The following is a 14,106-nucleotide window of genomic DNA, read 5'->3' as shown; positions in this document are numbered from 1 at the left end:
AACACAGACCACGCACGCACATGTTGTTTTCGTTAAACTCATGTTTAATACAGTTGATTTGATTGAAAAGATTTATTGGACTTAAAGCATTTTTTACAGACATTTAACACGTGAAAAAAACTATATAATAAGAACAAATTGAGAAGCATTGCATATGAAGCGCTCTTATTTCTGCAGAAGCGACCCCAGTCAGGCATATGTGATGACTGCATATTCAGAGTTGGTGCTCATCTTGCGGCTGACCTCCCTTGGCTGAGGGACATGCAGTCTGTCGGCTGAACGCGAGGCCTGTAGGTGAGACCTTGGTTCATCTCCCCACCACTGTAGATCGAGCAGAGAGATTGATTTAGCATGTTGTTGGGAATAGCAAACCTTCCCAAGTAGGCTCTAACAATATCATTGATACAAATCGATACAACTGGTTGTGTTGTATGCACAAGTGAAAGTAACACATTTAGTCATTGCAAACCCACTTGCTTTACTGCAAACAATGTGTATTGGAATCTGCACACATCAATAATATAAATAAAGGTAACTAACTTGGTACAATTTTAATAATACAAACATTCAGTGGCCTGATTATAAGTAACACCAAGCTAACTAAAATAATACTAAACACCTTTGCAATAAATTACACCTTTTTTATGCACGTTGTAATCAGTTTTTGGAGAGCTGTTTATTAGTTTATGTTCCTTTCATTGGGTTATACTAAGATATTCAGTCAATGCAAGTTGACATAAATACCTAATAAACAGGAACAGACTGTAGCTTTATTAATACCGTTCAGTATTTAAACAATCAAGATACACTTAAGACTTTTTAAATTGTGATCAGAGTAGATGAAGTGAGATAAATGAGCAGACTCTACATTTCTTTGTTTTTTTGGCAACCCAATGTGATTGATGCCTACTACGCACAGTAAATCCTTATTTTCCCTTATAATTTTGTCTATAAAGCATAGCCAGTAACTGCTCATACATTTAAGGTGATGTACTACATTTATTCATTGTGCGTTTTTGTGAAAACAAACAGCAATAAACTATAAAAGAGAACCATCAGATAAGCATTTTTAGGCTTTAGATTCATGTACAAGATTTACCGGTGCAGAGTTGGACTTGCTAATAAATCAGAGGAGAATAAGCTGTCTTAAAAATGAACTTTTCAGTAAGATAGAAAATGACAAGCATAATATGTCTCATGAAGTCTCGTTCCTCACCTCTTGTTGATCGCCAGGGGTCAAGTAGCCGACCTGAGTGAGCTCTGGTGTACTGACACCTCGGACAGCGATCGTTATGTCAGCATATGGGACCTCGGTGTCACTCTCATTATCTTGGCCAAAGAAATAATGAAATATATCAGTCAGTATTTGTAATGCAGACATTGATGTTGTCACATGAGTGGTGCTAATAATGATCCAGAAATCCTCTTACCTGGTGTGGGAATCCTTAAAGTCACTCTTTCACTTTTTGTTGACACTGTCCCTGTGAAATGTGAAAGGTATGAATGGCAGGAATGCGTTGAGACATTAAAATCTTTGTATTTAATTTTTAGATATAAAAGGTTACCCTTCACTGGCGAAGGGAAAGCCTGAAGAGGAAGTGGTGAGCTTTAACAGAAACAAATACAAAATTAACTTAAAGAATTGAGCAATATCCTATAAAGATATTTTCTTATATATTTATTTTATTTATTGAAACACAATCCGAATAGTCATTCTAAAATGTTACTCACCCTGACCTCGACCCAACAGGCTCCCCTGGAATGTGACATTATGAAAACGATGATATAGACATAGATCATTATTTGGACATTTTAACTTTTTATAAAACATGTATGTTGATAGTTTAATCATTTTCAATCACCTTTATCAGTCCAGCACTGTCTGTTCCGGTTCAGACACAGGAAAATGGCCAAAGCTGCAAGCACCGTGGCCACAGCAACGGTTACTATAGCTAACACCTTAATTCCAGCAAATTCCCCCAGCACACCTTGAAAAATAATTGAATTATCTTGGAATGAGTGAATGTTGCTTTTAAGTTTCACACGCAGATGTACTTATTTACATAAAATACAGAATTTCTATCAATAAACCGCCATCTAAAGTGCCTTCTTACCTCCACTTGAATCATTATGCTCAGCAGGATTAGAGGCTAATGGCAAATGTAAAAAAATGGTATACATAAATGAATGAAAGGTATAACAATATTGTAAAAATATTTAAGAATACATTTTAATTAAAAGAAAATCCTCACCATTTGTAGTTGCAGTCTTTGGGGTAACTATCCCGTTTTGGACACTTGTTGTAGCTGAAAAAGAAAAACTCTTAAAAAACCCAGTTTTTTTTCTTGTTGTAAATAGTTGTTTTAAAAAAAAATATATTCAACAACAAGATATATCTTATGTTGATTTTCATAAATAACCTTTAATTTGCAGAACAACGATGCCTGCTATGTTTTGTGGAACTTGAGGGTCATCTGTATGCCGTGTGTAGCAAATGTACTTCTTATTGTGATCTTTAGTAGACAAAATTGACAGATGAAGGGACGTTGTGCACAAACTGCTTTTGCTGGAATTTCCAAAACAGTCGACAAAGGCACCGGTTTTTATTTCTTTTGCTTTAGTCCAACAGCCACGAACAAATCCAATGGAGCAATTGTATGTGCAGTTTAATGTTAGAGGGTCTCCTAACGCTACATCCACATATTTCAAAATTGACGTCAGATTAATACAGCTTGTAAAATCTGCAGAAAAAGAACATTTGATCACTGTTACACTCAACACAAACAACATATTAACATTATATTAATACCATACCAACAATCTATAATTTTTGTGTTGCATTTAACACACATGAAAGTGTAGTCCAATGAACAAAAGTAGGCCTATAAATACCTTTTGTCACCAAAAAAACGAGCAAAGCGAAGTGGAATGAGATCGTCATTGTTGTTCGGATTCCTGCTGCCTCAAAACATACAATCAAATATCTTGTGTGCCCGTAGTTTGGTTATGCCAGCATCTGCAGAAACTGCTGAAATAACCGCACATGTTTTCCAACCCTTGTTTAAAGAAAGAGGAAGTGGTAAACAACAGAATTCAGAGTTGTGTAAAAATAATCTATATTTTTCCATCTATTGCACCTGACTTCCTGCAAAGAAAACTAAATATTGTTCTCAAACATATTACATACATTTTAACCACTAGCATTTTAAATAACAACATTTAGCTTTTGTATTCATAGTGCAAAGCATAATATTTGCACCTGGTTTGAAAAAACACAGATATTGTTTGTGGTAATCTGCAGATGCACCATTGCAGCTCACTCTGTGCTCAAACAAAGGATGTGCCTGGCACTCATTTCATTGAATAATTTATTTTCCAACTCTCACACATCGAAGCAAAAGGGGGTCTTCTTGGATAAAGCTTTCATTGTTGCGTGTAGATCCATTAGATTTGTCATGTCTGTTTCATATTTTCTTCTCGTTAAAACCTTTCAATTAATTACTGAAGTAACATCCATAATTGAAGTGTTCCCCAAACAGAAACATATCTAGGTTAGCGTTTGCACATACTCATGCATTATGAAATGGGAAGATACAGTTACTGAACATCATTGCAAACCATTATCAGCTAGGGCAACTGGGACTCACATTTCGTGCTCTTGTTTCACTTTCAGCGACTGAGGGCCTCTCACTTTCATGCCTTTAAACAGTCAGTCATGAAAGCTCAGACCAAACAGCCTTGAATGAAAATACAAAAATGAAGCAGTGTGGACTTGATTAGAGATACCATGATGATGTATTCATGGAAAGTAATGTTTTGTTTTTCAGTTTCATTTGTTTTTCTGGAAGTGACACAATCTGGACTCGCCTCAGGTAAGAGCAATGACTGTTTAAAGTAGTTTTTTTTGTAGATAGTCAAACATATGGACAAAGACAAACTTTAACATCCTTGCTGACATTAATTTATGTATTCAAGAATCATCTGAAGGGAGTGCAGACCTCCCCCTCGGTGAAGCGACAGACATGGATAGGTGTCCAGAGGGAAAATACTTCTCCAACCACCTCTGTTTGGAGTGTCCCTCTGGTCATTTGTAAGTCATCAACCATCTTTGATATTAATGGTATATTCTTAATGTGTAAACTATGAAAATAATACATAAATAGTCGATAATAGCTCAATATAAAGACACATTATTTTTGCTGCTTTTGATGAGTCACATGTAAGAATTTGAAATAAGATAAAAAATAAATAAATGTGTTCATCAAATCAATACTAATACTACTTTTTGTAAATATATATCAATTCAAATGTTTTTGTTGTATAGTTGTCCTGGCAATGTATCTGCACCTCAAAGATGTCCAGCAGGAACGTTCAACCTCTACATGGGCAAAAGTCGTATCAGTGACTGTAAGGTGAGAGACAGCTTTGGAAAACAAACTCATCATCATCATCATCATCATCATCATACAACAAGCTGTCTTTCTGCCATGCCCTCTTTTGAAAGCCATTGGTATTGCACATTTCATTTTATAGTCTTTATAAAATGATGCAGATTCATAGACCTTTTCCCCCAAAGTCATTTTGACTTGTCATATCAAGAAAAAGCAGGTGAAACTAATATATTGATGATGAACTGCAACTGGTCACAATGTCTGAAAAATATTTATTCTAATTAAGTTACACATCTTTCCCCTCTTTTTGTAAGTTTATACCTTAAATATCTTGACTATTGGCTTTGATGCTGTCTGACAGGGAGAATTGTCCTCATTGTATTTACTTTAATAATTTCTGTATGTTTGCAGCCGTGTTTTCCAGGTCTGATCAGTTCAGAGGACCGAGTGGACTGTAGGCTGTGTCCTGCAGGTTTCTCATGTGATCCAATCAATGGGACACTCTCTTTATGCCCCCCGGGACAACATTCTCCTGAAGGGGTCCTACAGTGTCTGACGTGCCCTGTAGATTCAGTCTGCACCTCTGGATTTCCAATTAGGGTAACTAATAAAGCAGACCATCTCAATAACAAATTCTCGTCCTAAAATGTGTGGACGCTTAGTTGTCATAATACATAGTTGGTAGTTTGCCTAGAAATTTGAATTGATCTAAGTCGTCTGTTTTTCTCCTTCCTTCCTATTCACTTCCTATATGTGCCCATAGTGTTGGCCTGGCAAGGAGCCGAATGTAGATCACACTGTATGTAATGACTGTCCCCCGGGCCTTTATTCCACTATATGCACTATCCAGTGCATTCAGTGTCCAGCAGGTAGTACATTAACACATTAACATTATCTAATCTGCTTTCAATAAAGTGTTTTATTTAAGATGAACAATCTTATCTTCTGACCTCTACCCGGCATAGGAAGTTACTGTCCAGATAGTGGGATGACACAGCCGCTCCCCTGTCCTCCTACTTGGTCTTCCACACACGGGCAGACTGAATGCCATAGCTGTAATGATACGTCTTTGCTGTGTGGGGGAGCTGTGGCCCCCCGCTGGAACCAGCCAGTCCAAAGGTCCAGTCAAACGATCAGCTGTCGACCAGGAACATACAAAGATCAGAGGGAAGAGTTAGCATGTGTGATCTGTCCAGTAGGTTAGTGGTTGTCACTGCACACTGATATTTGCGTTTCACCTCCTTCTGGAAGATGCCCTATATGTATACGTACATGTGTTTCATTCAAGGACATTATTGTGTGGGAGGCGTTGCTGTACCCTGTCCTGCTGGGACTTATGGCCCTAATGAAGGCCTGCAGAGGCTGAGAGACTGCACAATCTGTCCTGCAGGTAGAGTTTTGATTCATGGTGGCAAACCTTGTAAATTATTATACTTTTATGTTTCATGTGCAAAGACTATATTACGAGCAAAGATATTAGTATTGGTATGTACATTGTTATGATAGGATAACGATCCAGTTAAAACAAAAACATTCTCATGAACGTGTCTATGAATACTTATCTCTAGGGTTTTACTGTCTGGAAGGCAGTTCATGGAGACCCACCTCCCAGTTCCTATGCACACAGGGATATTACTGTGAGGAGGGCACCCTCACCCCTAATGGGTCACCTTGCCCTGCTGGTACAGCGGGAGAACAAATGGGTCAGACAAGTAGGGCAGCCTGCAAGAGATGTAGAGAAGGACGCTTCTGTCCTGCAGGTAAGTCTTAGCCCTGTTAGATTTCAAGCGGGCAACAAACAATGAAGTCATACAAAAAAAAAGTGTCTGTGTGCGTGCGTGTGTGTCGCAGGCTCGTCAGGTCCTGGCTTGCCCTGTGCTCGGGGGAGATACTGTCCTGCTGGCACCTTGGAAGAAGTGTTTTGTCCTCGAGGCACCTTCACCCCTCATCAAGGAGCCATAAGTACATTTATATAATGTATTATTACTGTTTTATTTTGTATTATACTTTATCTCTTTAATAATCTTGTAAGTACATTTTCCTATTCACAGCAATTGGTTATTTCTTTTTGGCTTAAGGCCCTGGCTTGCAATTTATTTGTAAGTGAATTATTTTATGGGAACTGCCCTACAGTCTATCAGCAGCTCAGCTTAAACTAATATGCTGCTATAGCTATCTATCATAGAAAACTCAGGGATTACATAACGATATAAGTGTTGTTTAGTCCCCATGATGAACAGGAATATATGGATGAGAAATTTCAACAGATGGATGCCAAGGGTTAAAAGAGAAAGCGTCTTATATAGCATAAAAAAAATAAAAAACAACTGTCTGACAAGCTGGAGCTGTGAGACCAGTACGGAAACGAATGGAGGATATGAAAGGAAATGAGCAGTACAAATAATAGATTCAAAATAATCTTACTGGCATCCTAATAAAGTAGGCATCTTGTAACTATTGCCTCCAGGTGTGAAGGACTGTCTCAAATGCCCGGCGGGTTTTTACTGTCCTGAGGGGAAAAGCAACCCTGTGCCCTGTCCACCAGGCTCCTTTAACCCCTTAGAGGGTCAGGATGAGTTGGGTGATTGCAGGGAGTGCTACGCAGGGAAGGCCTGCACACAGGTAGCCCTGAAAGCCCCAGATGTGGACTGCATGCAAGGGTAAGTCACCTCTTCATTTTCAAGTAAAGGTTTTATTTCTGAACCATTTTATTCTTCACTGATAAGATAACATTTTGATACAGCATGTCTATTAGGAGTAAAACATTGTCTTATAATATATTGTTTTCTGTTATATTGCCTGTTATATTATTCTACATTTGTTACCCTATTTTTAAGCTGACTTTGCCTGAATGTTTAAAGGTTTGTGTGTCCCCCTGGGTCTTCTCAACCCAACGCACCAACCAATGCCTGCCCACCAGGGACACTGAGCGATCGCACTGACCTCACTGACCGCTCACAGTGTCAGCAGTGCCTAGCTCGATATGCCTGTCTTAGAGGTGCCGTTTATTTTTCACACATTTACATGTTCAGTTTGTTTTTAGAAGTAGTGTTTAATATTTTTGTATTTGTAGTATCAGAAGATATGTTTAAGTTGCCTCTTTACTATACTTTAATTTTTGAAATGGGTCAACACTGCAGCTTTCAACACCGTCGATCACGGCATCCTCCTCCACCGTCTCCACTCCACCATCGGATTCTCTGACTCTCCCCTTGACTGGTTCAGATCTTACCTCACCAGGAGAACAGAGTACGTCTCCTTGGGGGAGGCAGAGTCGGGTATCCATGATGTCACCTGTGGTGTCCCTCAAGGATCAGTTCGCGGCCCCACTCTATTAACACTCTACATCATGGGTGACAAACTCAAGGCCCTGGGGCCAAATCCGCCCCGTGACTTCCTTTTCTGTGTCCCCACAAGAGCTGGCAAAGAATATTATATGTTTATTATACAGTTACATGATGATTTACAGAAGCACGTTGCCCCATAAACTACATGTCTCACAATGCATCTCAAATTAGACTTTTTCTCTCAGAATTTGAACTTTTTTCTTCTAAATATCCCTTTTTTCTTAGAATGGGCCCTTTTCTCAGAATGTGACTCTTTTTTTTTTCTGAATTTGGCTTTTCTTTTTAAATTATATTGTGACATTCTCACTGACTTGCAATTATTTGCCCCAAAATTAACTACGTCTGAAAGCAGAAGTCTGAAGTTATTACCCTATCTGATAATAATCAAATGCAGAGGCTATCATGTAATATAATACATTATTTTATATTTTTATATATGTATTTTCCTATAGTCTTAAAGTTACAACCGGCCCTTTGAGTGCAGCCATAATGCTGATGTGGCCCGCGATTACATTTAGTTTGACACCCCTGCTCTACATGCTCCCCCTTGGCTCTATCATCAGCCGACATGGAGTATCATTCCATTGTTACGCTGATGACACCCAACTGTACCTCATGATCAACCCTACCTCCTCTGCAGCCCTGCCTTCACCCACACTTGCTGCCTGCCTGGAGGAGATACAGGCGTGGATGAAGCAAAACTTCCTGAAACGGAACAGCTCCAAGACCGAAGCCATTATAGTTGGCACCCCACACCAGCTTCGGTCATCCACCATCACCACGATCACCTTCTACGGCCAGGACATTAGCCTCTCCTCAACAGTCACCAACCTGGGTGTGAAAATGGACGACCATCTGACATTTGAGGCCCATATTAAACAGTTGTGCAAGAACTCCTATCACCTCAGGAATATCGCCAAACTCCGCCCCATACTCACTCTGTCTGACGCCGAAAAGCTAGTCCACGCCTTTGTCTCCTCCAGGCTGGACTATTGCAATGCACTCCTCATCGGGATCCCTAACAAAAGCATCCAGAAGCTGCAGTACATTCAAAACAGCGCTGCTAGGATCCTGATGAGGGTGCGCAAATACAATCATATCACCCCCATCCTTAAATCAATGCACTGGCTCCCCATAGAACTGAGGATTGAATACAAGGTCTCCCTCCTCACCCACCAGTGTATCCATGGAACTGCCCCCCCCCCACCTACCTCAAGGAACTCCTCACCCCTCATACCTCCTTGCGGACCTCTCGCTCCAGCAATACCAACCTCCTCAAACCCCCCAGGACCAAGCTCCGTACTAAGGGAGACTGGGCTTTCTGCTCGGCTGCTCCCAGACTGTGGAATGCTCTCCCTGAGCACATGAGAGCACCACAGACCGTGGAGGCTTTTAAAAAAGGCCTCAAAACCCATCTGTTCTATAGAGCCTTTTCCTAGCCCTTTATCTTATTTATTACTACACTTTTATTTATTTATTTTTTGGTTTGTTTTTTTACTGCTTTTTATTCATTCTACTGTGTTGTGTACTGTTTTTATTTTGTTCCATGCTAAATGCTTTTAGCACTTCGGGATCTGAACTCAGATATGAAGTGTGTTATAAATTAAAACCCATCATCATTATTATTATAACATTTAGATATAGCCCAATGTGTCCATTATACATAGCTGGGTCATTCCTAGCATTTGGTGCCATTTCAGCTATATATTCAAAAATAAAAAACATAATTTTCCATGTTTTCTTTTAATTTAATCTGAATGAAGGCTTGTTAAAGTATATGAAAAATATTTTGGTCAAGCTCAGGATATTATGCTTACATTTTTTTTTTTTTTACCATCCCCAGTTACTGTGTGTGCACCCCGTTACTGTGAAAAATAGTAACAGGGTGGACGGCAACAGGGTGGACATTTTATGCTAAACCTGGCTATTGCTACATGTGTGATGATAATCAAGCTAGCACTTCGTGACAACAGAAACATATATTTGATAGATATATTCACCATATTTTCTAAATGTAAAACAAATGATCAGTTCCACTAAAAATGAGCATAACAGGGTGGACATTTTATGCTTTACCGCAATAGTTAAGTTCTTTAAAACATTAGAAAAATGTTGAAGGAAAAACGCATTCACTCTGCTTCTTGAAGATTATTTCCCCCTCAAAATGTATCCTTCTTCTTCTTGAGTCATACAAATAGTAGAATAGTAAAGGGGCGTGTCCGGAGGGATTCAAATCAGAGTAACAGGGGGGACATTCAAACAGGGGAAACACACTTTATTTTCAATACAAATGAATTAATAACAACAATTTCAATTTGGTCAGGAATATTAGCAAAAGGGTCATACAACACTCACAAAAATGTAGAATTTGTTTGTATTTCTTTGATTTCTTTTTGTATATCTGTTACAGAAGTTGAGCAAACATGATTGGGGACACAGCAATTTGGCCTACTTGTGCTAAAATCAGAGTAATTATTTCGAATTTTTAATATCCTGGCTAAATAACATTGTTGTTTTATGGTAGAGGTTATAAACATTTAAAACCAAGCTTTTAAAAAATAAGCATTAGACCTTTTAAATACAAAATATATGATATAATGTAGTGGGGACCTAAATGACACAGAATGCTAGGAATGACCCAGCTATATTGATTGTGTAAGTGCAGTTTGTTTTGTGTTTGCAAGTGATTCCATCTAAATGCCTCATTGTTTTACACTTTATCAGGAACTGGTGGTATCCAGAGACCACCACTCTTCTGCTTTTCAGGGCATTATTGTCCACCTGGAACTATGTTCCCCACCCAGCACAAGTGTCCTGTGGGGACATGGAGCGGTCAGAGTGGACTGGAAGCTGAAAGTGAGTGCCGGCCATGCCCACAGGGCTGGTACTGTTTGGCTGGATCTGCAGCTCCGTCAGGGCGATGCAGCTCTGGACACTACTGTCCTGAAGGTACACCTGGTTGTGGCATAAATGATAGTATAGGATAGGTGGTATATACATTCATTAATACATGTGTTTACTGCTGTAGTTCAAAAAGTTATCTAATAAAAGTAAGACTACAGCTTATTATATGAAAATTGTTGCCGTTATGAGTCATTCATGCTGATATAAGTATTTTGATGATGCATCACTAGGGACTGCATATGGCACCCAGTTTCCTTGCCCTGCGGGGACCTACAGCATCCACATTGGAAACAGATACAGAGAAGATTGCCTGATATGTCCTGAAGGCTCATTCTGTCAAAAGGGCACCTCCAAACCTTCACCCTGCCCCATGTAAGCAGTCATTGTGTATTCTATCAGATGTGAGCATGATGATAAAACAAATGAGAATATCAACTCAAGGATAAATCTGATGTAATGAGTGATATTAATTTATATACGTTGTCCTGATGTTTACCAGATCCACATTTCGCCATCTGAAAGGGGGTCGGAGGCAGGACGACTGCTCTGCTTGCCCTGCTGGCTATTTTTGTCCCCACTCTGCCACTGTCAACCCCAGAGTGTGTGGAGCTGGAAGCTACTCTGTAAGGCCCCATGATCCATAATACAGTTCACTTTGACTGGCCAACTGTCAGAACCAGTGGAAACCAGAGCTGCTGTATTAGTCTTGTCCTTCCATCAGCCAGTCTGATTGTCCTATTTTTAGATTAGCATTTTCCGCCCACAGACATCAGCTTACATTACTCACCATGTATGTACATCCGTAAATGTCAGCAAGAGGAGTAGTCAAAGTTACATTTGTTATAGTTAATCTTTTGCTTTCATTTTTGAAGAAGTATAAGTGTGTTATTCCATTGTATTGCAAGTTCTATCCTCCTTCCCTTGTGTTTTCAGTCTTTATTTTGTGCTGTCCCTCCCCCATACTGGTTGATATCTTTAACTTCAACTCTCTGAATCTTCCTTCACGTTCTTTTGTGTGTAGGATGAGGGCTCTGTGGAGTGTTCTCCGTGCCTGCAGGGCCACTACTGCAGTGATGAGACGACTAGTGAAGAAGCCATGTTAAGCGTCATGGTGTGCCCCCCAGGCTTTCTCTGCTCTCAGGGTTTAGCCCGAGACCCCCAGCGCTCAGCCACACTTTGTCCTCGAGGCTTCTTCTGCCCAGGAGGAGGCGTTGTGAGTCAAAGAACGATGCATACAGAGAAATCACTTTTTTTTTTGTAGTAATATGGCCCTCTTTTACAATGTCTTAATCGCTATACCTGCAAATCCCTCACAGGATCCCAACCCCATTCCCTGCACCAATGGTACCTATGGTGAGTCTCCTGGTCTTCGGGATGCTAGCGAATGTTCTCAGTGTCCGGAGGGGGAATACTGTTATTCCCAGGAGCCTCAGGAGCAGCCTATAACCTGGCCTGTAAGATACCTAAAATACAGTACTTAGTGAGAACACATATCCTTTTACATTCTTTTTTTTCTGCTTAATCCATTTTGATAGAGATCATACATGACCATATTATATAGTATATAAATGTTCATTGCATAAAGTCAAACTTTGTTTTAGGTGAAGATTGTACACCAAAGGAAATTAAACAAATAGTTTTTTTTTGCTGTATTTTTCAGACAGGCATTTGTCCTGATGGGCACTATTGCCCCAGAGGGACTGGTTACCCCCTCACTTACCCCTGTCAGGCTGGACTATATAGGAACAACACTCTTGGTCACAGAGGAGAGGCATGTGTTTTATGTCCATCCAGGCATTATTGCGACAGACCGGGAACTCACATGCCTGCAGTCTGCCCTCAGGTAAATCCAGCATTTTGTAAAACTGCTTTGCAGCATTCAGAAACAGACCTTGTCCTTATAATTCTTGGCACTGTGCATGTGAAACCAACTCTTTCTCTCTTTCCGTCACTCTATAACAGGGCTTTTACTGTCCGGAGGGCACTTCTGCTGCCGAACCTTGTCCTGAAGGAACCTACAGCTCGCGTTCAGCTCTCAGTAATGGGTCCGAGTGCTCCTCTTGTGCTGGAGGACAGTATTGCACCAGTGTGGGACTCTCAGAGCCCTCGGGAAGCTGCAAAGAGCGCTTCTACTGTAGAGAAGGAGCCAAGTCTGCAGTATGAAGAAAATATTTCAAACATTTATTGAATAGAATCTGCTAGTCTTTAATGTTTTATTCTTGTTTTGATAAATTATAGGTCTGTGACTCATGTCACATTAAAACACTTTACACTTAGTTCTCAGTTAGGTGATGAAACTTGGATTAGGAAACATTATGTGTTATATGTATTATTTTGAATGGGCTTTTTAGGAATTACATTAATTATCTACAGTTCATGTTAGCTTTTCTTTACATACCCTATTTCCAGACTCCTGCAGATGGGCCGACAGGAGGTTTGTGTCCAGTAGGAGGTTACTGTCCTTCGGCTTCGTCCTCTCCACTGCCCTGTCCATCTGGCACCTTTAGCAACAGCACTGGCCTCAGCAGACCTGAGGAGTGTGTCAGCTGTCCGCCAGGGTAATGCTACCAACACTTCATTGCTGGACCTCCTCAAACTTTAATTGATCAGCTTATTTATTTAAGAGAACCATGTAAAAATGTAATCCTGTGTTGTTTTTGTCAATTATTTTTTCTCCCTGTCAGTTTCTATTGTTTAGGTTCCAACAACACCTCCCCTTCAGGTCCTTGTTTTCCTGGTTTCTACTGTACTGGTGGCTCAGCCTCCCCTGTTCAGAGTGAAGCAGAGGAAGGGTATTATAGCTTGGAGAGGGCAGCGAGGCAACAGCCATGTCCTCTTGGCACATATCAGCCGGTAGGAAATAATCCACACAGAATACCAAGTGCTGTTCTACTGAAAGTGTATTGTCAAATCTAGATAATGAGATAAAGCCATATTCAAGGTGATTCCCTTGTCTATAAATCCTTCACAGCGTCGAGGTGCACACTCATGTATGGAGTGTCAGGGAGGCAGACTGTGTAACCAGACAGCCTTGTCACGCCCACCAATGTGTCCCAAAGGACACTTCTGTCCTCCGGGGTATTCTGCTGCTCGACCCTGTCCTCCAGTCAGTAGTTTTAATGAGTGTACTTTTGCGCTAAAGCTTCATTCAAATTCAGATGTTGTAAAATGATACTATCTTATATTCAGGGCTCTTACTCTGACCAGCCTGGTGGTGATGCTGTGCACCACTGTCGGCCGTGCAAGGCCGGATGGTTCTGCAGCCGAGCCGGACTCTCTGAGCCTCAGGGTCTCTGTGACCCGGGACACTACTGCACCTCTGGAGCCTCCACTGCCTCTCCTGTAAGATGTTACATAAAATGACTTTGATAGCTTGGCTTCAAGCAGGTTATCCAAAAAAGAACTGATGTTTCAGTAACAAATAAATACATAAAGTGTATGTTCTATTGAGGACTTTATAACAC

General features: G+C 40.3%; 2 protein-coding genes across 7 annotated transcripts in view; one reads left to right on the top strand and one right to left on the bottom strand.

The window, feature by feature from the left end:
* The window catches only part of LOC307035873 (uncharacterized protein), a 57,123-nt gene that overhangs the window by 426 nt on the left and 42,591 nt on the right, over positions 1–14,106 (top strand). For 3 of the 5 annotated variants that reach the window (XR_013807230.1, XM_079675707.1, XM_079675706.1), the window contains exons 2-24: positions 178–294; positions 3,828–3,872; positions 3,976–4,090; positions 4,325–4,412; positions 4,803–4,991; positions 5,155–5,260; positions 5,357–5,590; positions 5,680–5,781; positions 5,960–6,151; positions 6,243–6,353; positions 6,859–7,051; positions 7,253–7,389; positions 10,463–10,687; positions 10,873–11,014; positions 11,142–11,265; positions 11,664–11,855; positions 11,959–12,096; positions 12,303–12,485; positions 12,605–12,799; positions 13,052–13,200; positions 13,327–13,495; positions 13,614–13,748; positions 13,832–13,984. Coding sequence is in view for 4 of the 5 variants with exons in the window: in XM_079675707.1 (XP_079531833.1) it covers positions 4,023–4,090; positions 4,325–4,412; positions 4,803–4,991; positions 5,155–5,260; positions 5,357–5,590; positions 5,680–5,781; positions 5,960–6,151; positions 6,243–6,353; positions 6,859–7,051; positions 7,253–7,389; positions 10,463–10,687; positions 10,873–11,014; positions 11,142–11,265; positions 11,664–11,855; positions 11,959–12,096; positions 12,303–12,485; positions 12,605–12,799; positions 13,052–13,200; positions 13,327–13,495; positions 13,614–13,748; positions 13,832–13,984 (3,225 nt within the window). In the remaining variant the exon portion in view is untranslated. Of the gene's footprint in view, positions 1–177; positions 295–3,827; positions 3,873–3,975; positions 4,091–4,324; positions 4,413–4,802; positions 4,992–5,154; positions 5,261–5,356; positions 5,591–5,679; positions 5,782–5,959; positions 6,152–6,242; positions 6,354–6,858; positions 7,052–7,252; positions 7,390–10,462; positions 10,688–10,872; positions 11,015–11,141; positions 11,266–11,663; positions 11,856–11,958; positions 12,097–12,302; positions 12,486–12,604; positions 12,800–13,051; positions 13,201–13,326; positions 13,496–13,613; positions 13,749–13,831; positions 13,985–14,106 lie in introns of those variants that run through there. The other 2 variants (XM_079675708.1, XM_079675709.1) reach the window with 2 other exon arrangements.
* LOC307035876 (uncharacterized protein) lies at positions 30–3,046 on the bottom strand. 2 transcript variants are annotated; one of them, XM_079675715.1, is made up of 10 exons: positions 2,851–3,046; positions 2,421–2,741; positions 2,253–2,306; positions 2,115–2,150; positions 1,863–1,988; positions 1,732–1,756; positions 1,566–1,606; positions 1,431–1,481; positions 1,217–1,329; positions 30–321 (listed from the first exon to the last, which is right to left on the bottom strand). In XM_079675715.1, the coding sequence occupies exons 1-10, from the start codon at positions 2,939–2,941 to the stop codon at positions 190–192; spliced, it is 990 nt and encodes a 329-aa protein (XP_079531841.1). In that variant the 5' UTR covers positions 2,942–3,046; the 3' UTR covers positions 30–189. The 2 variants fall into 2 exon arrangements, with proteins under 2 accessions (XP_079531841.1, XP_079531842.1); XM_079675716.1 differs by having other exon boundaries at positions 2,893–3,046.

This window comes from Notothenia rossii, assembly GCF_949606895.1.
Source record: "Notothenia rossii genome assembly, chromosome: 4".
In the NCBI taxonomy this organism is placed as follows: Eukaryota; Metazoa; Chordata; class Actinopteri; order Perciformes; family Nototheniidae; genus Notothenia; species Notothenia rossii.
Note: the sequence above shows the minus strand (reverse complement) of the source record. Positions and strands in the feature narration are given on the sequence as shown.